The sequence below is a fragment of the Setaria viridis genome, chromosome 7 (assembly GCF_005286985.2).
Source record: "Setaria viridis chromosome 7, Setaria_viridis_v4.0, whole genome shotgun sequence".
Lineage (NCBI taxonomy): Eukaryota > Viridiplantae > Streptophyta > Magnoliopsida > Poales > Poaceae > Setaria > Setaria viridis.
In genome coordinates this window covers 29,166,007-29,191,374 of record NC_048269.2, presented here as the reverse complement: position 1 = coordinate 29,191,374, position 25,368 = coordinate 29,166,007, and the positions used below count along the sequence as shown (strand labels likewise).

The following is a 25,368-nucleotide window of genomic DNA, read 5'->3' as shown; positions in this document are numbered from 1 at the left end:
AAAGCTTGGTCGACCACCGGGGCATGGCATGCGACTCGAAGCGATGGTCTTGATGTCCCAACCCAACCAACTTATCACCATCGTGTTCCGTTGAAGCGGCGCATATCACATACGAGCAGCTTCACCATTTCAATATCCGCTACTGTTGAGGTGATAATGGACCATAACTCTCGTATCTCCTTAGCAATCCAACTCAGTACTAGTTATTATTAGTTTAAAAACATACATTATTTGAGTCTGATCTTTATTTATTAGCCTAATCTAAATTATCCTTACCACCCCCAACTATTGGACGTGCCGTGTGATTCAGATGATGTGCCGTCTCGTCGCACATTTCCACCCAAACAAATCACACTAATTGCACCCACTTTTTTTTTCAATATACAAGATGCCCAAGGATGATTTGCCTTTTTCTCAAATCCTTATTAGAAGCAGTCGTTGTCCACCGCACCCAGCACATCTGCACGCGCGTGGGGGCCGCCGGTGCATCCCTTTCTTATAATCCTGCAGTTTAAGAGTCAAAGCCTTAATTAATAACCAAGGTTAACGCTAAGCAGAGCACGCGCGGCGTCCATCAGCCGGAAATAAAAAATTCTTCTTCTCCCGGCCCTGCTGGCTGCTGCTGCTTTCCGCAGCGGACGGCACGCGCATGTGGACAGTTCTTCAGAAGCGCATATGCGCAACGCAACTGGTGGCGGCCGCGTCCGACAGCGCCGGCGACCGTCCGTACATACGGTGCCAGGTTTATTATACGGATACCCTATACTTGCGAGTTCGTAGACGCACATGTTTTCTTTCCCCCTCAGCTACTAGGAATAGTAGTCGTCTCGGATCATGTTCATGTCGGCCTGGTCAGCCGTCGTCGTCGATCGCCTTCGGCTCTGCTTCCATGTGGGAGCCTGGAGGTAGTTGTTGGCCCGTCGCGTCCACTGTGCTTGGAGTCTTGGACAGAGCAGTGGCGCCACTTGACCATAGAAAATTCCCTAGTTGCGCCATCCTTGCATGGTGGCGCAGCGTCGAGGGAGGTGCATGTGTCCGCCGCGGCGGCGGGGCCCTTAGACAAGTCGCCATCCGAGTCTCCATCAGGTTACCATATATCCCGCTCGGCCTCGGAAGGGGCAGCCAATCTCGAGCTCGAGGCCAGAGAGAGGGAAAGGAGATGAGGAGGCCTGGACCCAGCTGTTCGTGCCGCCATGGCTCTGCTGCGCTCCCGACGTTGCTGCTGCTGCTGCTGCTGCTTCTTCTAGCTGCATCTGCGCAAGCTCAGCAAGCGAGGACAAGGACCGATCCGGTTGAAGGTGAGCGTGCATGTCTCCAGTTCTTTCTTTCAGATTAGCGAGGGGGTTTCAAATCAGCTTGCATCAAATCCATCGATCGTCTCCCTGCCTTCATCTGCTTTCGGAATGATAAACTACCACTTCATTATTCATCTCTGTTTTTGCTCCTCTGTGATGGCTTCTCCTGCTCTGGAGCCACCATGCAATTAACCGGCTTTCCGATCGAGCTGTCCGATTAACCCATCCGTCACCTCCTTCATCTGCTCATCTCTTTTGCTCTGTGTGCCCTCTCATGCTCTGACTCTCAAGAAAGCTTCTGAATTTTTTTTCTTTCATGGAATGTCCATTTTTCTTTGAAGTTTGCAAACATGATCTGTTCTTCTAGCTACTCCTGCCTGATTCCAGAGATCACCTACCCCCTCTGACCTCTGTTCCAAATTTCCAATAAACAAGCTCGTTCCAAACGTCTCGGTTGGAAGGTCAACCGCGCCAAGCTTATCGATATCGTGTTTCGCCTTTTGCTTGCCCACCATAAAATTCAGACTTGGCTTGGTCGGCTCCGCCATGTCAGCGTGGGTCCTGATCCCTGGCCGTCCGATCGCCACGGGACCGGGCCATCGGACGGTCGATTAGCGGGTAGTCGTTTTTGCCGTTGGTTTGGGTCTTTGGGATGTGTGTGAAGTGTGAACCCGTTTTCGGTTTTGCAGCGGCGGCGGTGAATGCGGTGTTCGCCAAGCTCGGCCAGACGGCGTCGTCGGCATGGAACATCAGTGGCGATCCCTGCACCGGCGCCGCCACGGACGGCACCAACATCGACTCAGACATGAACTTCAACCCGGCCATCAAGTGCGAGTGCTCCGGCCAGAACAACACCGTCTGCCACGTCACAAAGCTGTAAGTCGCCAACTCAGAGCTCACGTCTTGCCGCTCCGCACGGCAGGTGTTCGACGGATGGCCTGCCGGAGGTTTCGCTGTTTGTACCGAGCCTTTGGGTATGCGATGCGTCCGCCTCGCTGTGCTAGTACGTCGTTACCTCTGTATCTGAAAAGTGCTAGCAAGAGGATTCAGCGGTGCTCCATACGCCTGCTGGTGTTTATATCTGACGAACAACGATGATGATGGTTAAATTGAGATAGTGTGAGCTGACGGTCCTTTTACTTGACTTTGCTCACTTGCAGGAAAATATATGCGCTGAATGCGGTTGGTGCGATACCAGCAGAACTACAGAACCTCACGCGTTTGACTAATCTGTATGAACTCTCAACTTTCTTGCATTGTACCTGAAGGGTCCAATAGGACTTTTACTTGTGGATTGTGGTTTTTGGGGGACTTTGTAAATAGCTGATGCCTATTGCCTATTTCTTTATGAAGATATTCCAACATTACACCCAAATTCAAACATGATGAGCCAACTTTAATCTTTGTTAATATCTTTTCTGATGTTGTTTCAGGAACTTAGCACAAAATTACTTAACAGGGCCTTTACCATCGTTCCTCGGGAAATTGACTGCTATGCAGTACATGTGAGATTTAAATCTTAAACCGTTATTACATTACATGTTTTTGCTTAACATCAAAACATCATCTCATTCTGTTCAATACACAGGAGTCTGGGCATCAATTCATTATCCGGATCTGTTCCGAAGGAGCTCGGGAACCTTACCAATCTCGTATCGCTGTAAGAAATAAATTTTTGTAATGTGGAACCTTACTAATCTTGTATCACTGTATTTCACTAGGAAAGGTTAGAGATTTCTACTTAACATCTTCATTCCTTGAACTGATTAACCACTGTCTAGAAATGTAGCTTTCTGCCAGAAATTATGCTTCTAGGAATAGATATTTCTCATTTTTTGTGATTAACCTATATTTTTTTTGGTGGGTTTCAGGTCCTTTAGCTCAAACAACTTAAATGGTTCCCTTCCGTTGGAACTAGGGAATTTGGTTAAACTTGAGCAGCTGTGCGTGTTAACTTGTTTTGGGCACTATATATTTCTTTCGTAGAATTGTTTGCTTGAATTAGTCGGCTCCTTATTTCTGTGCTTATATTTGCATCTCTTAATTGCAGGTATATTGATAGCGCTGGCTTAAGTGGTCCCTTACCATCATCGCTTTCTAGTCTTACAAGAATGAAAACATTGTATGCATATAAGAGATGTTTTGTTGACTGTACTGTTCCATGCCACTCAATCTTATTTGTTATTGTTCTTTGTGTTCAGGTGGGCATCAGATAATGATTTTACTGGGCAAATACCAGATTATATTGGGAACTGGGCTAATTTAACAGATCTGTAAGTTTTTTCTTAATTAATCTTCATTATTTGCAATCATTTCCTAATTGAAAATAGCAACATATGTTGTTTCCTTTTCATAATTGTTTGGTCCTTTTTTTCACGCCAAATAGTACAGGTACAACAAGCTATAGCACTCCACAAGTCAATCTTTATTTTTATCAGAACTTAAGTTGGCACTGAAGTAGGACATTCATTTTATACCTACTTCACTTGTTGCCATATGTAAATGAGTTCATCGGTTTAGTGTCTAGGTCTTTCACTCCAGTGCCTATTACAGGTTGCTGAGAGCCTGAGAAAGAAGCTCACATATGGTGTCTTGTCAGTGCTAAGGACTTAGTGGCTTTAGTAGCAACTAGAGCATAGAGTCAAGAAGTCTGATAGTATCCACATATTCAAGGGCACGAATGTGATGATCGAAAATCTGCTATAAATTTTCAACAGTTTCGTCTTCTTAATGCAATGCACATAGTTCTCCTGTGTGTTCAAGTAAAAAAAGGAAAGAAAAGTGTATGTGTCTTTTACTCTACTGATTTCCATTTAGTGGCCTCTTAACTAATTTATTTAGGTCAGGCGTGAGCTGTTATTATCATATTAGTAAATATTAAATCTTTTTGTTTCACTATTCATTATAATACGATGCTACGTTTTGGATGCTAGTATTAGTAATCTTTGAACCTTTTTTCTAATGCTTTTCATTATAAATTTCTTGTTTTACCTAAGAAGTCCCATCTTTCTTGTTTCTTTACTAGGTAGTAGGTAAACACATTGGTAAATAAATGATGCTTGAAAAATAGTAACAAGAATTTCAATTTGTAGGCGGTTTCAAGGCAATTCGTTTCAAGGTCCCCTTCCGACCACTCTTTCTAATCTCGTCGAACTGACAAACTTGTAAGTGACTACTTATGGAAAGAGTAGGTACTATCATCCTTAAATTTCAAGTTTGCAGATGGGAAGAATGAACTATCTATTTCTGTGGTGCAGACGAATAGGTGACATAGTAAATGGAAGTTCTTCACTGGCATTCATCAGTAACATGACATCTTTGAACACCTTGTATGCATAACTTGCCATTCATTTGATGACTCAAACTACATCTTAATATTTTCTGTAGTGTAACCAATTGTTAAATCCGAAAACTCTTGACATGTTTCATTGCAGAGTTTTGAGGAACTGCAGGATATCTGATAACCTGGCATCAGTAAACTTTTCACAGTTTGCAACATTAACCCTACTGTAAGACATTTTGTTTCTTCCTAAACTCCAGTCAACTGCATGTTTTGCTAGATGCTTTAATGGACTGCTGTGGATTATGCATTGTTTGATGACCCCTTTCTCTCCTAGTCTCATTTGTTCTACTGTTACAGGGATTTGAGTTTTAACAATATCACTGGCCTAGTACCGCAAGCTCTGCTGAATCTGAATTCACTCAGCTTCTTGTATGGTTTATCTTGCCTTCTGATACTTATTTCTAGGTTCTGATGACAATGATCATCAATCTTGCTAATGCGCAAATTTGATCTGCCCAGGTTTCTCGGGAATAATAGTCTTTCAGGAAGCCTTCCAAGTTCTATAGGAACTTCTCTTAAAAACTTGTATGTTTGTCCACTTTCATTTGTGAAGTAAAACCAGGAAGGCGTTTATCTATAACATTTACACACTTTCTTTTGTGTAGAGACTTTTCCTACAACCAGCTATCAGGAAACTTTCCCTCCTGGGTTAGTCCGAATTTGAAATTGTAAGTGCTGAGTTTTGCAAGCTGATTAACTGACCAAAAATTCAGCCCTATTACTATAATCCAATATCATACACTTGTATTAAACTAGCATTTTTTTAATATCGACTACATCTAAAAAGCTGCTTTTGCTGCACCTAGATCATATTTATTTTTTCTTTTTTTTCTTTCCTTTTTGCATTTGACGTCATCTATGATTCAAAATCTTTGAACAAGCAGATGTGTACTTTACCTTACTGCTTATCTTAAAAAACTGAATCAATTTTGTCCCTGCTTTGGTTTCTCTTGATTCTCCGCAATAGTGCCTTCTAATCTTTTTTTGCATGTTTCATTCTACATAGGAATTTGGTGGCGAACAATTTCGTAATCAACAACTCCAATAACAGGTCAGTTTGTATTCAAATTGGTCATTAAAGTCTTCAAGCACAATTTTTATGTTCTCTCAGGCCTCAGCTCATATTTTGGATTCAAATTGACAATGTTTGACATCTTCAGTGCCTTACCTTCGGGGCTAGGGTGCCTTCAGCGAGACACACCCTGCTTTCTTGGCTCTCCACAATGTGAGCTTCCACTTTTGCACTTTAAGGATACGCTAAATAACATCAGTATTAAATAATTTAACATGCTTGCAGCTTCCTCCTTTGCTGTGGACTGTGGGAGCCAGAGATCTATGTCAGGCTCAGATAATTCCATGTATCAGCCTGACAGCGCCGATCTGGGACCTGCTTCCTATTATGTTACAGGAGCACCAACGTGGGGTGTTAGCAATGTTGGGAGGTTTATGGATGCAACAAATAATAGTTACATAATCTACAGCACACGCCAGTTTCAGAATACTCTAGATTCAGAACTGTTCCAGACAGCAAGGATGTCTCCATCATCATTACGCTACTATGGCATTGGACTTGAGAATGGAAACTATACAGTCACACTTCAATTTGCAGAGTTTGACTTCGAAGACATGCAGACCTGGAAGAGTTTAGGTAAAAGGGTTTTTGATATCTATGTTCAGGTAGGTTCCAGTCATGCTGATAACTTACACTTACTTGAGTTTTTAGCTTATGGGCTGATTGAGATTTTCTAATTGTTTTTTCTTGCTTTTGGTACAGGGTGAGCGTAAGGAGCAGAACTTTGACATAAGAAAGGAAGCAGGCGGGAAATCTTACACTGCTGTCAAGAAGCAGTATACTGTTCCTGTCACCAGAAACTTCCTTGAGATTCATCTTTTCTGGGCTGGCAAGGGCACTTGTTGCATCCCTAGTCAAGGCTACTATGGGCCTGCAATTTCAGCTTTGAGTGCAACTCCAAGTACTCCCCTTAGCTACAAATCATTGTTTTAATACTTTTTAAACAATTTTCTTGGGGTAAAAAGATGCATATATAATTTCTACTTTGAGAAATGCTTATGATAGAAGGAATGCATACACATATACTTATGTCTAGTGGTACATATCCATTCTGATTTCTGCTGAATGTTCTCATGCACACTTTCTGATATAGGAAATTCATTTGTTACCAGGGGTTCTGATTCTGATCCCCATTAGTGAAACTATGATAATCCAATTTTAAATTCATCTCTGATAACAAGATTCAAAAAACACAAGTCGTATTTTTCCCTGACATGTAGGATGAATTTGACATTGAATTTCTGCAGGTTTATTTAATTTAATGTGTGCTAAATACATGATTTTTTTAGATTTTTGAAACATTACAACATGTTGTTTTTGTTAGTGGGGGCGCTAGAACCCCGGGATACATAATTCGCTCTCTTCAAACAAAAACTAGTAAATATTGAAAAACTCCTAAAAAGGGTAAGGTAAAATGTACTGGTTCAGCCGTTAGATCACATTTTTCTAACTAGTGCACTTTCTGACAGATTTCAAACCTACAGTGCGTAGCGCTGCACATAAGAATAGTAGTAACAAAACCGGTATAGTTGTTGGAGTTGTGATTGGTGCAGCAGTTTTGGTACTAGTAGCACTTGCTGGACTTTGTATGTGGAGGCAGAAAAGGAGGAAACTAGCATTGGAGCAACAAGGTACATGATATGCCATAATCAAGTATCGCAGTGTATTCTTAAATCTTAACCAAGATAAGGGGCATATTTCTAAAGTTGTCTTTTGGCTATGTTTGTAGAGCTGTACAGTATTGTTGGAAGACCTAACGTACTCAGTTATGGTGAACTAAGGACTGCTACTGAAAATTTCAGTTCAAATAACCTTCTTGGCGAAGGGGGATACGGATCAGTTTATAAGGTTAGTCCATCAGAAGTACACAAGGATATGAATTTGCCATCAAATTTCCTTCTAAAAGTAGCTTTTCTAAGTTGCGCAAAGCTAAAGGATGTCCCATTTGTGTGTTTTGTTATGGAAAATCAGCTAGCTTTGTTAGTTCAACAATATTTTGGGTGGTGTGAACTCCTTTAATTTATTTTCACTAATATAATATTAATATATACACACCAGTGGGGTCATTTCCCACTACATTCCCTTTTTTCTATTGTTTTCCTGTTTATTTTCTAGTTTCTGCACATGGTTGATAAAATGGCATCTTCTTGCAGGGTAAATTAAGCGATGGAAGGGTGGTGGCTGTGAAACAGCTATCTGAAACATCTAATCAGGGAAAAAAGGAATTTGCAACTGAAATAGAAACTATTTCTCGAGTGCAACACAGGAATCTCGTTAAGTTGTATGGTTGCTGCCTTGAGGGCAATAAACCGCTGTTGGTTTATGAGTACCTGGAGAATGGAAGCCTTGATAAAGCACTGTTTGGTACGAGTTCATTCAATTAGTGCAACTATGAATGTGTGTATTTGCGTGTGCGTGTGTGCGGGGTGGGGGTGGGGGTCACATTTGTTATATGGACATTAAAAAATAAACACTTATTTGCAGGTAGTGGGAGACTGAACTTGGACTGGCAAACACGCTTTGAGATATGCTTGGGCATTGCAAGAGGTCTTGCTTACCTCCATGAAGAGTCTGCCATCCGTGTCGTGCATCGGGACATAAAGGCTAGTAATGTCTTACTTGACACCAATCTTAACCCTAAGATCTCCGATTTTGGGCTCGCCAAACTTTATGATGACAAGAAGACACATGTCAGCACAAAAGTTGCTGGTACATTGTAAGTACATTTCCATCTTTCCCCCTTTATGTTAATATTTTTCACATGTGAGCTAATATAAAACTTCTTGTAAATATTCTGTGAAGTGGTTATCTTGCACCTGAGTATGCCATGAGAGGTCATATGACGGAGAAAGTTGATGTGTTTGCATTTGGCGTGGTTGTTTTGGAGACTTTAGCTGGAAGGCCAAACTTTGACAATACACTTGATGAAGATAAGGTTTATATTTTAGAATGGGTAAGTTCACTCTGAACTCTAAACTTGAGGCAAGGCATTGTTGCACTCTAGTCTCCGTACTATTGGTAAAATCGTCTGTAAAGTTTATGCTAGGAATTTATAATGGAGTTCACAAGCCTTCATTACATCACTGTTTGCCACATCATTCTGTTAGGAAAAAATTGCGTGAAGTTGCTGACCTGTAAACAAAATGCTAGTACTATGCTTAGGTTTATACACTACTTGAATACAGTAGTGGGCTAAATTTCAGAAAAATTGCTAAACTATAAATAAAATGCTAATTGTGCTATACTTAGGTTTATATCCTACCTGAATATAGTAGTGTGCTATTTCAGCATGCCAGCATGACGGATGTTATTGCAGTACAAGAGGTTGATCACATTTTAATTCCCTTCTTTTGACTAACATGGCAGACATATTATATATCCGAATTAGTGAATTTGCCTGAGACAAGCTACTCCAACCTGGCAGCTTATCTTCTCTCTATGATTTCAGGTCTGGCAACTGTACGAGGAAAACCACCCACTGGACATGTTAGACCCCAAGCTTGCTGATTTCAACAGTGACGAGGTGCTCCGTGCGATCCACGTGGCCCTGCTCTGCACCCAGGGCTCGCCCCACCAGCGGCCGGCCATGTCCCGGGCTGTGTCGATGCTGGCAGGAGACGTGGAGGTGGGTGAGGTGGTGAACAAGCCCAGCTACATCACTGAGTGGCAGATCAAGGGCGGCAACACAAGCAGCTTCATGAGCAGCAATGTCAGCGGGCAGTCGAGCTTGGCACGGAGGGCAGCCTCGTCAGACACATCGTCTCCATACCTGACCTCTGTCATCGAAGAAGGCCGGTGATGACTAGCAAGTTCGGTCAAGCGATCGACGGATTGTTCCTTGTAAATTCACGTTACAAACAGTCTCGGGATTGTCAGCTTTTGCACATATATTGTGTTAGGTGGTGTGCTGTGTCCGATTGTTGCTTCCGTGTAGATCTTTTTCGGCCCGATTTTCTTTTTAGGCAAATTTTTTGTTCGATTTTGAATCGTCTGCAGTCCAATTTTTGTATGCATAATCAAATGGTGATGATGTTGGAGGGTCTTGTCTATTTGGATGTGCATATATGGTTTTCAAGATTTACGGCACGTTAGAATGTTAGATGTAGCAAAATTATTAGTACATTTTTTGTGTGTAAATGCTACATAATATCGTGTTAGGTTATGTGCTGTGCTTGATGGTTGCTTCACGTGGATCTTTTCTGTTCAACTTTTCTTCTTCTTCTTTTTTGAGGAAAATTTAGGTGCGACTTCAATGCGTGCATGAAACTGTTCTCGCACTTCACACTAGAGCTAAGTAGGCAGGCAAAATTTAGAACTACTCGACTATTGTATAATGGCCCGTGCTTAGCTGCTCTAAATCTTTGAAAAATGTATAATGCCAACCATGAGCAAGTCGTCTTCAAGACAGTTGCAGAGATCTATCGTGCATCTAAGGAAAAAAAAAGATATTCCATATTGAAGCGTCAGGAATAGGTCAAAAAACCTGTAAGGCGTCAACGATTGCAACCGCTCTGACTCTTCTAACAGGGTCACCATCCGTCATCTTCTTGACTTTAGTGTACTTTGTAGAACTGTTGCTTTACCTGTAAATCTCTTCTAATAGAAATGGCACAATCCGTGCCGTTTGTTCAAAAAAAAAAAGAACTGTTGCTTCTTGTAACCTTCCCAGCTGAGACAATGTCCATTCCTAAATGCTGGGTCATCGTGTAATATATCTCCCACCAAACCAAGCTAGAGCAGAGAGGAGAGAGATGAGGTTGAAACCGAGCTCTTGTCTCCATGGCTTCGTGCTCTTGGTGCTACTGCTTCGTCTCTTTGTATCTGCATGCCGGAGCTCAGCAAGCACAGAGGACAAGGACAGATCCTACTGAAGGTATGTCCAGTTTGTTCGCGATTAGCTCGAACACCATATAGCGCTCTGCTTTGCCTTCTCGACAGAACAGGAATTCTATGTGCTTCATCATGCTAATACCACACACACCGTTGCTTCGTCCAACATGCATGGAACCATGCCTACATTGTTACACGCCACGCCACTCGTCTCGCCATATATAATTTTTGATGATGTGGAGGGGAAAGAAGGAAGTGACTGTTCGCGAAAGAACCAACTCATAAGGTAAAAATTTAGGATTATAGAACCACGCTCTCATCATTATACTAGTTTGTTATTTCCATGCAACTCACAATATTTCTTTTTCTATACTTATGACATAAGTAAAAGACAAGCCATGCTTTACAGTTATCTATTAGGTTGTCTCAAAGATTACCAAGCAATGCACAAGACTACCTGTTAAACGACACCAATATACTTATTTTAAAGAAATACCTAAGTCAGCCATCTTAATGCTGCGTAGGATATTTTACAATATAGAGTGAGAGAAGGGGAGGTGAGAGAAAGACATGGTTGTTTACTGGAGCAACCAACTCAAGAGTTGAAATTTAGAATTACAAAGAGTACTCATTCACCGATATACTTGTTATTGTCATGCAACTCACCAATAATTTTAATCCCGAGGGATACGGTATTACTACGAGATTATAATTTGTAAAATGAAACGTCCCTACGGTATTACTACGAGGTTATAATTTGTTAAATGAAACGTCCCTACACACATGTCACGCTAGCCTGGCATCTTAGCATTTCTAGACAATTTTCTGTGCTTTCAGGTTTGGCAACTGTATTGCTGACTTCGGCCTTGTTTAGTTCCCAATTTGGGAGTGACAAAATTGGCATTTTGCCATAAATGCGCAACTGTAGCATTTCGTTTGTATTTGTGAATTATTGTTCAAACATTGACTAATTAGGCTCAAAAGATTCGTCTCGCAAAGTACAACAAAACTGTGCAATTAATTTTTGATTTCGTCTACATTTAATATTCCATGCATGTACCGCAAGTTTGATGTGATGGGGAATCTTCTTTATGCATAGTGCCAAAGTTGGGAATTTGGGGTAACTAAACATGGCCTTCAACAGCAACGAGGTGCTCCGTGCCATCCACGTGGCCCTGCTCTGCACCCAGGGCTCGCCCCACCAGCGGCCGTCCATGTCTCGGGCTGTGTCGATGCTGGCCGGGGACGACGTGGAGGTGGGCGAGGTGGTGAACAAGCCCAGCTACATCACCGAATGGCAGATCAAGGGAGGCAACACCAGCAGCTTCATGAGCAGCAATATGAGCGGGCAGTCGAGCTTGGCCCCAAGGGCCGCTTCGTCGCACACCTCTTCGCCGTTCATAGCTAGCTCCGTCATCGAGAAGAAGGACGGTGATTTGCAAGTTGACGGACAGTTTTCTGTAAATGCACGTCACAAACGTTCTCAGGATATTCAGCTTTTGCACATATTTTGTGTTAGGTTATGTGCTGTGATCGATTGTTGCAAAGAAAATAGAGGAAGACACCCGTATGACCCTTTTGGCACCGCTCCCTCACGGCTCTGGTCTCCTCTATCACGTTACTTGTATCGCTGTTGTGCTGTTATGTAGCAAAGAGTCAAAACCCATATTGAAGCTAAAAAGGAGAAGAGGAGGAGCCAGTGAATCTAGAAAAATTTGCTCCCCCGTTTTCAAATTCGGTACGCACTACGATGAGCTACATTGCACTACAGTTACGAAGAAGGAGCGGTGAAGCTAGAAACAATTGCTCCCTCGGCTCCAAATCCGGCACGCGCTACAATGAGCTATAGTGCGCTACAGTTATGGAGCCGGAGCCGGCAGGAGCTGCGCCAAAGAGATCCGTACAGAGTGGAGGGATGATGCGTGCTCAACAGGGCAGAGTGCGACTCCAGCGATGCCTCCTCTCCAGCGGTGTAACAAGAGTATATTGTTTATATTTTAGAACGTGTAAGTTCACTCCCACTCTGCACTCGAGGTGGAGCAATATCACGCTTCTGGTAAAATCTTTAGTGTAATGCGTATGCTGGGAATTATATAATATTTGTAATATCAAGTTCACAAGCCTTCGTAGAAAACACGATTTGGCCACATTATTGAATATATGTAAAATATTTAATGAAAGTGCTAAACTGTAAATAAAAATATCTCCCATAATTTTCTTAGGTTTATGATAGCATGGTTGTGAATAAGCTACAGGGGAAGTGGTAATTAAACTGTAAAAAATAGTGAGCAAAATGTGCTGCGAGTAAACTCATCATTGGTTCACACATCACAACGAGGCAGGCAACTTGAAATAAATAAAGGTGGTGTTTGGTTGGCTCACATGTAACGTAATATGAAGGTAACGAATTGCATTACATATGTTGGTTGTGGTGGTTTGTAATCAACTGACGCTATAATCGAATCCCTTACCTAAATAATATCTATACAAGCTTGTTACCCCTACTCCTCCATCGTAATCAAATACAACACCCACACCGTAATCTGAATACGTTACCAGAATGCAACCAAACAAAGAGGTTAATCACCCGTTTCGCCGCCAAATACACTCTTTACATTTACGTGCTAAGGTAACGAACCAAACACTATCAGACTCGACATGATGTATATGTCCATGTCCAATGCACGTGTGACCTTGTTACTCCATTGAATTGGTCCATTGCAAACATTTCATTATTCTCCGGGGTAAATCTAGAACATGACAGTCATGAATGATCTGGGCTAATATCTGTCGGCACGAGCTTTATTTAGTTCTGAAGAAGTGTGAGAAGGCTTTGAAAAGTATGTAGCCACTCATGTGCAACTGTTTTCATGGCAGTTGCAAATTTATTGCGCGTGGAAAAACAAACAGACTCCTTATGAGGCTAGGAGATCGTTAGCAGTGCGACGGCGCCCAAGCTAGCGGGAGCAGATGCAGGAGGGAGTCAGGGAGATGAGGTTGAAATCGAGTTCTTGTCTCCAAGGTTTCGTGCTCTCCGTGCTGCAGCTTCTTCTAGTTGCATCTGCCGGAGCTCGACGAGCGGCACCAAGAACAAGGACAGATCCAACTGAAGGTATACCCACCTCGTTTCCTATTCCTGAAACATAAGAGCTTTCCATGAATGTTATTCACTTGTGAATGTTAAGGCCGGATATTATTCCTTTCTCTAAAAAAAGAGCTTTCCATGAGCTGTTCGTTCCTGATCGATCAGCTTTCCTAGGGGATTGTAGGTTCCATCTCATGTACTCCTATGAAAGTATAAACTGCTTTTCACGTGAGGATGTTTCCTCCTCATTCGCTTGAAAAAATTATACGTTCCTCCTCCTGGAAGAAATTAAAAGACGGCCAAGCTAGGTGGTGTAAATAGACTTACCTTTTCGCCATCACATGTGAATCTGATCACGGTTTCAACTCGATATCGTTGCAGCGGCGGCGGTGAACGCGGTGTTCGCCAAGCTCGGCCAGACGGCGGCGTCGGCATGGAACATCAGCGGCGACCCCTGCACAGGCGCCGCTACGGACGGCACCGTTCTAGATGACAACCCCAACTTCAACCCGGGCATCAAGTGCGACTGCACCTACCAGAACAACACTGTCTGCCTCGTCACCCACCTGTAAGTCTCCTCGCACAGAACAACACGGTCAGCCGTCGTCGTCGATCGCCTTCGGCTCTGCTTCCATGTGGGAGCCTGGAGGTAGTTTGTTGGCCCGTCGCATTCGACAGAGCAGTGGCGCCACTTGACCATAGAAAATTCCCTAGTTGCGCCGTCCTTGCATGGTGGCGCAGCGTCGAGGGAGCTGTACGTGTCTGCCGCGGCGGCGGGGCCCTGAGACAAGCTAGTCGCCATAAGAGTCTCCATCAGGTCACCATATATCTCGCTCGCCCTCGGAAGGGGTAGCCAATCCCGAGCTCGAGGCCAGAGAGAGGGAAAGGAGATGAGGAGGCCTGGACCCAGCTGTTCGTGCCGCCATGGCTCTGCTGCGCTCCCGACGTTGCTGCTGCTGCTGCTTCTTCTAGCTGCATCTGCGCAAGCTCAGCAAGCGAGGACAAGGACCGATCCGGTTGAAGGTGAGCGTGCATGTCTCCAGTTCTTTCTTTCAGATTAGCGAGGGGGTTTCAAATCAGCTTGCATCAATGATCAATCCATCGATATCGTGTTTCGCCTTTTGCTTGCCCACCATAAAATTCAGACTTGGCTTGGTCGGCTCCGCCATGTCAGCGTGGGTCCTGATCCGTGGCCGTCCGATCGCCGCGGGACCGGGCCATCGGACGATCGATGAGCGGGTAGTCGTTGTTGCCGTTGGTTTGGGTCTTTGGGATGTGTGTGAAGTGTGAACCCGTTTTCGGTTTTGCAGCGGCGGCGGTGAATGCGGTGTTCGCCAAGCTCGGCCAGACGGCGTCGTCGGCATGGAACATCAGTGGCGATCCCTGCACCGGCGCCGCCACGGACGGCACCAACATCGACACAGACCCGAACTTCAACCCGGCCATCAAGTGCGAGTGCTCCGGCCAGAACAACACCGTCTGTCACGTCACAAAGCTGTAAGTCGCCAACTCAGAGCTCACGTCTTGCCGCTACGCACGGCAGGTGTTCGACGGATGGCCTGCCGGAGGTTTCGCTGTTTGTACCGAGCCTTTGGGTATGCGATGCGTCCGCCTCGCTGTGCTAGTACGTCGTTACCTCTGTATCTGAAAAGTGCTAGCTAGAGGATTCAGCGGTGCTCCATACGCCTCCTGCTGGTGTTTATATCTGACGAACAGCGATGATGATGGTTAAATTGAGATAGTGTAAGCTGACGGTCCATGTACTTGACTTTGCTCGCTTGCAGGAAAATACATGCGCTGAATGCGGTTGGTGCGATACCGGCAGAACTACAGAACCTCACGCGTTTGACTAATCTGTATGAACTCTCAACTTTCTTGCATTGTACCTGAAGGGTCCAATAGGACTTTTACTTGTGGATTGTGGTTTTTGGGGGACTTTGTAAATAGCTGATGCCTATTGCCTATTTCTTTATGAAGATATTCTAGAGGTTCAGCATAATTGTAATATTCTGGAAACACCGTATTCCAACATTACACCAAAATTCAAACATGATGAGCCAACTTTAATCTTTGTTAATATCTTTTCTGATGTTGTTTCAGGAACTTAGGACAAAATTACTTAACAGGGCCTTTACCATCGTTCCTCGGGAAATTGACTGCTATGCAGTACATGTGAGATTTAAATCTTAAACCGTTATTACATTACATGTTTTTGCTTAACATCAGAACATCATCTCATTCTGTCCAATACACAGGGATCTGGGCATCAATTCATTATCCGGATCTGTTCCAAAGGAGCTCGGGAACCTTACCAATCTCGTATGGCTGTAAGAAATAAATTTTTGTAATGTGGAACCTTACTAATCTTGTATCACCGTATTTCCCTAGGAAAGGTTAGAGATTTCTACTTAACATCTTCATTCCTTAACTGATTAACCACTGTCTAGAAATGTAGCTTTCTGCCAGTAATTATGCTTCTAGGAATAGATATTTCTCATTTTTTGTGATTAACCTATATTTTTTTTGGTGGGTTTCAGGTCCTTTAGCTCAAACAACTTAAATGGTTCCCTTCGGTTGGAACTAGGGAATTTGGTTAAACTTGAGCAGCTGTGCGTGTTAACTTGTTTTGGGCACTATATATTTCTTTCGTAGAATTGTTTGCTTGAATTAGTCGGCTTCTTATTTCTGTGCTTATATTTGCATCTCTTAATTGCAGGTATATTGATAGCGCTGGCTTAAGTGGTCCCTTACCATCATCGCTTTCTAGTCTTACAAGAATGAAAACATTGTATGCATATAAGAGATGTTTTGTTGACTGTACTGTTCCATGCCACTCAATCTTATTTGTTATTGTTCTTTGTGTTCAGGTGGGCATCAGATAATGATTTTACTGGGCAAATACCAGATTATATTGGGAACTGGGCTAATCTAACTGAACTGTAAGTTTTTTCTTAATTAATCTTCATTATTTGCAATCATTTCCTAATTGAAAATAGCAACATATGTTGTTTCATTTTCATAATTGTTTGGTCCCTTTTTTCACCCCAAATAGTATAGGTACAACAAGCTATAGCTCTCCACAAGTCAATCTTTATTTTTATCAGAACTTAAGTTGGTACTGAAGTAGGACATTCATTTTATACCTACTTCACTCGTTGCCATATGTAAATGAGTTCATTCTGTTTAGCGTCTAGGTCTTTCACTCCAGCGCCTATTACAGGTTGCTGAGAGCCTGAGAAAGAAGCTCACCTATGGTGTCTTGTCAGTGCTAAGGACTTAGTGGCTTTAGTAGCAACTAGAGCATAGAGTCAAGTAGTCTGGTAGTATCCACATATTCAAGGACGCGAATGTGATGATCGAAAATCTGCTATAAATTTTCAACACTTTCGTCTTCTTAATGCAATGCACATAGTTCTCCTGTGTGTTCAAGTAAAAAAAGGAAAGAAAAGTGTATGTGTCTTTTACTCTACCGATTTCCATTTAGTGGCCTCTTAACTAATTTATTTAGGTCAGGTGTGAGCTGTTATTATCATATTAGTAAATATTAAATCTTTTTGTTTTCACTATTCATTATAATACGATGCTACGTTTTGGATGCTAGTATTAGTAATCTTTGAACCTTTTTTCTAATACTTTTCATTATAAATTTCTTGTTTTACCTAAGAAGTCCCATCTTTCTTGTTTCTTTACTAGGTAGTAGGTAAACACATTGGTAAATAAATGATGCTTGAAAAATAGTAACAATAATTTCAATTTGTAGGCGGTTTCAAGGCAATTCGTTTCAAGGTCCCCTTCCGACCACTCTTTCTAATCTCGTCGAACTGACAAGCTTGTAAGTGACTACTTATGGAAAGAGTAGGTACTATCATCCTTAAATTTCAAGTTTGCACATGGGAAGAATGAACTATCTATTTCTGTGGTGCAGACGAATAGGTGACATAGTAAATGGAAGTTCTTCACTGGCATTCATCAGTAACATGACATCTTTGAACACCTTGTATGCATAACTTGCTATTCATTTGATGACTCAAACTACATCTTAATATTTTCTGTAGTGTAACCAATTGTTAAATCCGAAAACTCTTGACATGTTTCATTGCAGAGTTTTGAGGAACTGCAGGATATCTGATAACCTGGCATCAGTAAACTTTTCACAGTTTGCAACATTAACCCTACTGTAAGACATTTTGTTTCTTCCTAAACTCCAGTCAACTGCATGTTTTGCTAGATGCTTTAATGAACTGCTGCGGATTATGCATTGTTTGATGACCCCTTTCTCTCCTAGTCTCATTTGTTCTACTGTTACAGGGATTTGAGTTTTAACAATATCACTGGCCAAGTACCACAAGCTCTGCCGAATCTGAATTTACTCAACTTCTTGTATGGTTTATCTTGCCTTCTGATACTTATTTCTAGGTTCTGATGACAATGATCATCAATCTTGCTAATGCGCAAATTTGGTCTGCCCAGGTTTCTCGGGAATAATAGTCTTTCAGGAAGCCTTCCAAGTTCTATAGGAACTTCTCTTAAAAACTTGTATGTTTGTCCACTTTCATTTGTGAAGTAAAACCAGGAAGGCGTTTATCTATAACATTTACACGCTTTCTTGTGTAGAGACTTTTCCTACAACCAGCTATCAGGAAACTTTCCCTCCTGGGTTAGTCCGAATTTGAAATTGTAAGTGCTGAGTTTTGCAAGCTTGATTGACTGACCAAAAATTCAGCCCTATTACTATTTTTTTAAAGATAATCCAATATCATACACATGTATTAAACTAGCATTTTTTAATATCGACTACATCTAAAAAGCTGCTTTTGCTGCACCTATATCATATTTCTTTTTTCTTTTTCCCTTTTTTTTTGCATTTGACGTCATCTATGATTCAACATCTTTGAACAAGCAGATGTGTACTTTACCTTATCACTTATCTTAAAAAACTGAATCAATTTTGTCCCTGCTTTGGTTTCTCTTGATTCTCCGCAATAGTGCCTTCTAACTTTTTTTGCATGTTTCATTCTACATAGGAATTTGGTGGCGAACAATTTTGTATTCGACGAATTCAATAATAATAACAGGTCAGTTTGTATTCAAATAGGTCATTAAAGTCTTCAAGCACAATTTTTATGTTCTCTCAGGCCTCAGCTCATATTTTGGATTCAAATTGACAATGTTTGACTTCTTCAGTGCCTTACCTTGGGGGCTAGGGTGCCTTCAGCGAGACACACCCTGCTTTCTTGGCTCTTCAGAATGTGAGCTTCCACTTTTGCACTTTAAGGATACGCTAAATAACATCAGTATTAAATAATTTAACATGCTTGCAGCTTCCTCCGTTGCTGTGGACTGTGGGAGCAGTAGATTTATATCAGGTTCAAATAATGGCTCAGATAATTCCATATATCAGCCTGACTACACCGATCTGGGACCTGCTTCCTATTATGTTACAGGAGCACCAACATGGGGTGTTAGCAATGTTGGGAGGTTCATGGATTCACAAAATGGAAGTTACATAATCTACAGCTCACGCCAGTTTCAGAATACTCTAGATTCAGAACTGTTCCAGACAGCAAGGATGTCTCCATCATCATTACGCTACTATGGCATTGGACTTGAGAATGGAAACTATACAGTCACACTTCAATTTGCAGAGTTTGACTTCGAAGACATGCAGACTTGGAAGAGTTTAGGTAAAAGGGTTTTCGATATCTATGTTCAGGTAGGTTCCAGTCATGCTGATAACTTACACTTACTTGAGTTTTTAGCTTATGGGCTGATTGAGATTTTCTAATTGTTTTTTCTTGCTTTTGGTACAGGGTGAGCGTAAGGAGCAGAACTTTGACATAAGAAAGGCAGCAGGCGGAAAATCTTACACTGCTGTCACGAGGAAGTATACTGTTCCTGTCACCAGAAACTTCCTTGAGATTCATCTTTTCTGGGCCGGCAAGGGCACTTGTTGCATCCCTAGTCAAGGCTACTATGGGCCTTCGATCTCTGCTTTGAGTGCAACTCCAAGTACTCCCGTTGTCTATAAACCAACGTTTCTATACTGTTTAGATAATTTTCGCGGGGTCAACTTAGTTCCCATTAGGAGAATGCTGATGACTGAACCAACACTCTTACATGTATAATAGTGATACAGAATTACAGATCCACTCTGAACCGGTGCTGAATTCTCAAGTACTTTTAAAAAGTGAAAATTCATAAACACTTAACATAGGATCCAAATCCAAGATTGCATTTGTTCTAACAAGTGGACTTTTGGACAGATTTCAAACCTACAGTGCGTAATGCTGCCCATGCTGCCCAGACGAAGCGTACTAGCAATACAGGTGTAGCTGTTGGGGTTGGGGTTGGTGCAGCAGTTTTAGGACTATTAGTGCTCTCTGGACTCTATGTGTTGAGGCAGAAAAGTAGAAAATTGTCATTGGACAAACGAGGTACATGATATGACAGGTTCATAGTGTATTCTTAAACCGGACAAAGAGGTTGTGCTCATAAACTTATCTCTTGTGATTCTTGCAGAGCTGTACAGTTTTGTTGGAAGACCAAATGTATTTAGTTACAGTTATGGTGAACTAAGGACCGCTAGTGAAAATTTTAATTCCACTAACCTTCTTGGTGAAGGAGGATACGGGGCAGTTTATAAGGTTAGTTCATCTGTACTACACATGGTGACATGGATGCAAATTTGCTATGGAATTTTAATTTGCCTCTGAAATTAAGTTTCCACGTACATAAGTAGTGCACATCAGAGCTCTTTTTCTGTATGCAAATTGACTAATAAACCTCTACTTCTGGGCAATGCTTCACCTATTCTTTTAGTAATATCAATCTACACACACATTCCCCATTGGTTTTCCCTTTTGTTGCTCTCTACTAGTTCCTTTTATAGTTGCCCCACATGGTTAGCTTGGCAGTCTCTTTACTTTGTCCCTTATATGCGTGATAATGAGGTTTCTGAAACTTACATTCTTGAAAAATGCCACATTTTCGCAGGGTAAACTGACCGATGGAAGCATGGTAGCAGTAAAGCAGCTATCTGAAACATCTCGTCAAGGGAAGAAGCAATTCATAGCTGAAATAGAAACTATTTCCCAAGTGCAACATCGGAATCTCGTGAAGTTGTATGGTTGCTGCCTTGAGGGCGAAAATCCACTGCTGGTTTACGAGTACTTAGAGAATGGAAGTCTTGATAAAGCATTGTTTGGTACAGGTTCATTCAATTTGATGCAACTGTATATAACTCCGGCCCTCCAGGAGTTCATCGTATAACTTAAACATTCATTTGCAGGAAGTGGGAGAAAGAACCTAGACTGGCTTACACGCTTTGGGATATGCTTAGGCATTGCAAGAGGTCTAGCTTATTTGCACGAAGAGTCTAGCATCCGTGTTGTGCATAGGGATATAAAGGCCAGTAATATCTTACTTGACACCAATTTCAACCCTAAGATCTCAGATTTTGGACTCGCTAAACTTTATGATGACAAGAAGACGCATGTCAGCACAAAAGTTGCCGGTACATTGTAAGCGCATTTGCATCTTGCCCCATTTATAGTAAGTAGGGAATGAGAGGTTATCTTGCACACTGGAGTGCACCTTTATACAATTGCAGAAAGTTTATACTTTAGTTTGATTAATCTGTGAGCTAATAACAATATTTTTCTGCTCTTCTTTCAAGTGGTTATCTAGCACCTGAGTACGCCATGAGAGGTCATGTAACGGAGAAAGTTGATGTATTTGCTTTTGGCGTGGTCATATTGGAAACAATAGCTGGAAGGCCAAACTATGATGATAGGCTTGACGAAGACAGGGCCTATCTTTTAGAATGGGTAAAGTCACTACAAAATTTAGACCCAGGTCAAATTGCAGTTTTTCATGTGGTAACTGGGAATATATATATGTGATAGGCACTTATATAACATAAAAATTAAAGCTCATGTGCGTTCATAAGAATTTTTATTCAAAAACTTAACCATAATTTTGACATCATTGAATTATATAAAAAGAGATGCAGTCAAATAAATAAGCTATGTACAGAATGCTAGTTGTTGATAGGCACTTGTTTAGAAGAGGGAAAGTTTTGTTACTCCCTCGGACACAGAATATAAGTTATTGATCTAAAGATCTATGCTCCAGTGTCCCTCTTCTAAAATGTGCAGCAGTTTTAGCTTTGCGCAGCACTACATGAAGAATTATTTAGATTAACAACATAAAAATTTAAAAGTTGTTCATATACTAAATTCAACATAAAAATGCTATTTATTTGAGACAAATACATTTTTCGTAGAAATTGCTAGTCATGCATATGGTGTCACTTATAAGACCTTGTTAGCATCTAAGCAGCTGACACAGCGTGTTAAATTTTAAAATGGCAGCATTATGTGGATCTTAGAATTTGGAATCATATGAAAAAAAATAGCTTGTTGCATTCCTACAACAGTGAAGTTCTCCTACATGCATGAGCCCTACGCTTTCAGGTCTGGCAATTGTGCGAGGAAGGCCGTCCTCTCGACGTCGTGGACCCGAGTCTCATGGAATTCGTCAGCGACGAGGTTCTCCGTGCCATCCGCGTCGGCCTCCTCTGCATCCAGAGCTAACCTCGGCAGCGGCCATCCATGTCAAAGGTGGTGTCCATGCTCACAGAAGACATCGAAGTGCCAGAGGCAGTCACGAAGCCCAGCTACGTCACCGAGTGGCAGGCGAGCTCGAGCAAGAGGGAGGTGGTCGGCATGTCGGCATCGTCGTACCTGAGCTCCCTCATCGAGGAAGGCCGGTGATGATGGTCAATGATCATCAGATTCAAATAAGCTTCTGTCAAGCAACGGATTATATTATTTGGTGTGGATGCAGTTTGAAGACGATCCATTAGATTTGGATGTGTGTAAGATTCGTAAGGTGCAACTGGCTAGAACAGACACTCCTTTGATCAGGTGATGGACCTGGGATCGAATAATCGAATTCCATTATGTTCACGCACGGACAACCATCAAACAGCATCGATCAGGGGTCAACAATAAGGCATATATATGTATATATATACTCAGTGTACGCATATATAGAGAACTTAAATTTTAAGGTGTGATAGTCGTCCTCAGTGTTTTGAATTAAACGCCTGCGTTGGCACGTGTGCTTTACTTGCTTTGCTGGTCAACAGATAGTCGATCATCATGTGCTATATATGCATGCATTTGCCCGTCAGCCCATTCTACGACTTCTGCATAGGTATGCAACATACTAGTTGCGTTACGATTGCACTTAAGAAGAGACTTGATATTGAAGCATGCATTAGGAATTATCAATTATATCAACGGGCAGAAAAGATAGCAGTTAGGGCTCTGCCAAAGCTCTAACGTCCGATCCAGGCATTTGCGTCGGACACCTTTGCAAGCAACCTCTCAGCCGTTGGATCTTATCAGTACAAAAGGTTGATCCAGTATAACTGTTCGAGGAAAACCACCTTCTACTTCTAGCTATGGTAGTTATTAAACCCAAGCTCGCTGATCAATTATTCCATTCCGTGCCTACTTTGATCCAATGGCGGACCTGGAATCAAATTCTCTCCGTAGGAACTTGTCTGGGTTCATAGGATTAGGCCAAATTCTAGTACTTCGTATAAGCTGTCCATAGCAAACATCCCATCCTGGGAAATCGCCTTAATTATCTAGACCATGACAGTCTTGAATGGTTCGAGTGGATGAATCCAAAGCTTGAAAATGTCAGTCAGTCATGCAGTCGTCTTCAGTACTAATGTTGCCAAACGACCGCGTATCCCCAGTCAGTCGTGTGCCTTTGACTGCTGCTTTATTTGCTTTGCTTTCCTTCTATGATGATGAAATCAGCAAATTTTTGGACACGGAACAAGATTGCTTTCCTCGGAAGGGCCACGGCCAAGCTAAGCGAGAGCAGTTAGGAAGAGGGAAATGAGGTCAAAATGGAGTTGTTCCCTCCGTGGCTCCGTGCTCTCCGTGCTGCTGCTTCTAGCTGCATCGGCCAAAGCTCAGCAAGCACCAACAACAAGGACAGATCCAACTGAAAGGTATGTCCAGTCCGTCCCGAATTATTTTTCTTTTACTGAGATAGAAAAAGCTTCTCGCGAGATGTTCGTCCCTGCACGTACGTTCTGATAGCAGCCGCCTTTGCTATCGCAATCTCATCTCTACTTTTTCTCTGGATCGGAGAAACCTTGGGCGAACCAGATATATGCTTCTCCTGATTCCGGGGTGTACGAGAGAACACGTTGGTTCCATGTTGAGTCGGCGCTATTAGTTTTCTTATTTTTAATATAATCGGCAGCTCTCCATTGGAAGAAGTGCATGAGGTGCTGCTGGTTTGAGAGTACCTCTAGTCTAGGCACCCGTCACCATGATTACTTTGTTGAATTGGTTCGAATTCCTACAAGCTATCCATCACAAACATTTCATTCCGAGAAATCTGGAACATGAAAGTCTTGAATCAATGAATGATTAAAAGTAAAATTGCATAAACCCTTCATTAGTCACTTTGAATCTGACATTGCGCCACATAAGTTATTTTGTTGCAAATGTCAGTGGTTGCCTTTTTTGGGGACCCTGGACGAGACATATATCTCTGTTTGCAATATGATCGACTTCTCTTCTGTCCCTTGTTGGCTTCAAGTATCTTCTGTCCCTCAATCACCTTGGTTGACTTTCTTTCACTATTATATATGCTGATGAGTTTCTCCTATAGAACTTCAAGTTTCGTGCACCTTTCCTTAGACAGCAGAGGTTCCAGCTGAAGTAAACATGTCCATTTCTAAAAGACTGGATCGTTGTGAAATCTCCCTCAATATTAAAGAAGGCTAGCGTCCCAAGGTCCAAGGCTCCAAGCTAAGCGACAGCAGACCGAGGGAGGGAGATGAGGTTAGCACGGAGTTCTTCCCTCCGTGGCTACGTGCTCTCCGCGTTGCTTCTCCTAGCTGCGTCGGCCAAAGCTCAGCAAGCACCAGCTGCGAGGACAGATCCAACTGAAGGTAAGTCCTATTCAGCGCTCCTGCGATAAAAAAAGATAATTTTCGAGGTGTTCTATCTGATTAGCTCGATTGTATATTTGTAATTAAGTTTGTTCTTGCCTTTCGCTTTGTTTCTTTTCCTGGGAGGCGCCTCTCAGTTTGAGGTTGCTGTCAGCAATGTCCTCACGTTCTTAAGATAATATCCCTCCTGTACCACGCGCTTCTGTCTCCCTCCTGTGGTGTGTTCCGCAGGGGCGATTTGGTGTTGTTCCTGGACCAATGAACTCTAGCACTGTCTCCTTCTCTCCTCTCTCTTGGAACGTCCGTGGGCTTGGGGACAAGAACAAGTGCACGATTGTTCACGACACGCTAACTTCTGCTCGTTCTAACAATGTGTGCCTTCAGGAGACGAAGCTCAGGGCCATCGACAGCCTGAGAGCTCGTTCCTTCCTTCCCGTCAACCTCGATGCGTTTCGCTGTGTCGACTCCAATGAAACCCGCGGCGGCATGGTCACTGCCTGGGACTCCACTGCGTTCACCCTCACCTCCTGTATCATCAGGCAGCACACCCTCACGACGTTCCTCTCGTCCACAGCCTCTGACTACACCTTCGCCGTCACCAACGTCTATGCTCCGGCTGATCACCGCGACTCTCTGCCCTTCCTGGAGAATCTGGAGGAGATCGCCGGTCACGTTCCAGGGAGTTGGGCGCTTGCTGGCGACTTCAACCTCACCGTGGGGGCGAGGAAAATAGCAACGGCTCTGCCAATGCCTCTC

General features: G+C 42.5%; 2 protein-coding genes across 2 annotated transcripts; both read left to right on the top strand.

Moving 5' to 3' along the window:
• The first annotated feature begins 994 nt into the window (after window positions 1-994).
• On the top strand, window positions 995-22,697 carry LOC117862643 (uncharacterized). Its single transcript, XM_072295349.1, is given in 47 exon segments — window positions 995-1,298; window positions 1,985-2,171; window positions 2,456-2,527; window positions 2,729-2,800; window positions 2,884-2,955; window positions 3,167-3,238; window positions 3,346-3,417; window positions 3,497-3,568; window positions 4,388-4,459; window positions 4,553-4,804; window positions 4,936-5,007; window positions 5,098-5,163; window positions 5,244-5,306; window positions 5,645-5,689; window positions 5,799-5,863; window positions 5,936-6,315; window positions 6,413-6,611; window positions 7,180-7,341; window positions 7,440-7,558; window positions 7,864-8,074; window positions 8,195-8,426; window positions 8,513-8,663; window positions 9,159-9,508; window positions 11,685-11,971; window positions 14,421-14,648; window positions 14,936-15,122; window positions 15,410-15,481; window positions 15,726-15,797; window positions 15,881-15,952; window positions 16,163-16,234; window positions 16,342-16,413; window positions 16,493-16,564; window positions 17,386-17,457; window positions 17,551-17,802; window positions 17,934-18,005; window positions 18,096-18,161; window positions 18,240-18,302; window positions 18,650-18,700; window positions 18,810-18,874; window positions 18,947-19,338; window positions 19,436-19,634; window positions 19,889-20,059; window positions 20,145-20,269; window positions 20,619-20,829; window positions 20,914-21,145; window positions 21,301-21,451; window positions 22,100-22,697. Coding segments are annotated over 47 exon segments (6,753 nt in total). The 5' UTR covers window positions 995-1,159; the 3' UTR covers window positions 22,400-22,697.
• Window positions 13,354-14,499, top strand: LOC140223279 (probable LRR receptor-like serine/threonine-protein kinase At1g56130). The gene is made up of 2 exons (XM_072294834.1): window positions 13,354-13,652; window positions 14,007-14,499. The coding sequence occupies exons 1-2, from the start codon at window positions 13,511-13,513 to the stop codon at window positions 14,195-14,197; spliced, it is 333 nt and encodes a 110-aa protein (XP_072150935.1). The 5' UTR covers window positions 13,354-13,510; the 3' UTR covers window positions 14,198-14,499.
• Window positions 22,698-25,368: the final 2,671 nt, after the last annotated feature.

Excerpts from the sequence above, each read along its gene's own strand:
- LOC140223279 (XM_072294834.1), top strand. The coding sequence starts at position 13,511 with ATGCAGGAGGGAGTCAGGGAGATGAGGTTGAAATCGAGTTCTTGTCTC. Across the intron at positions 13,653-14,006 it reads AAGGACAGATCCAACTGAAG|CGGCGGCGGTGAACGCGGTG; the intron begins GTATACCCACCT and ends ATATCGTTGCAG.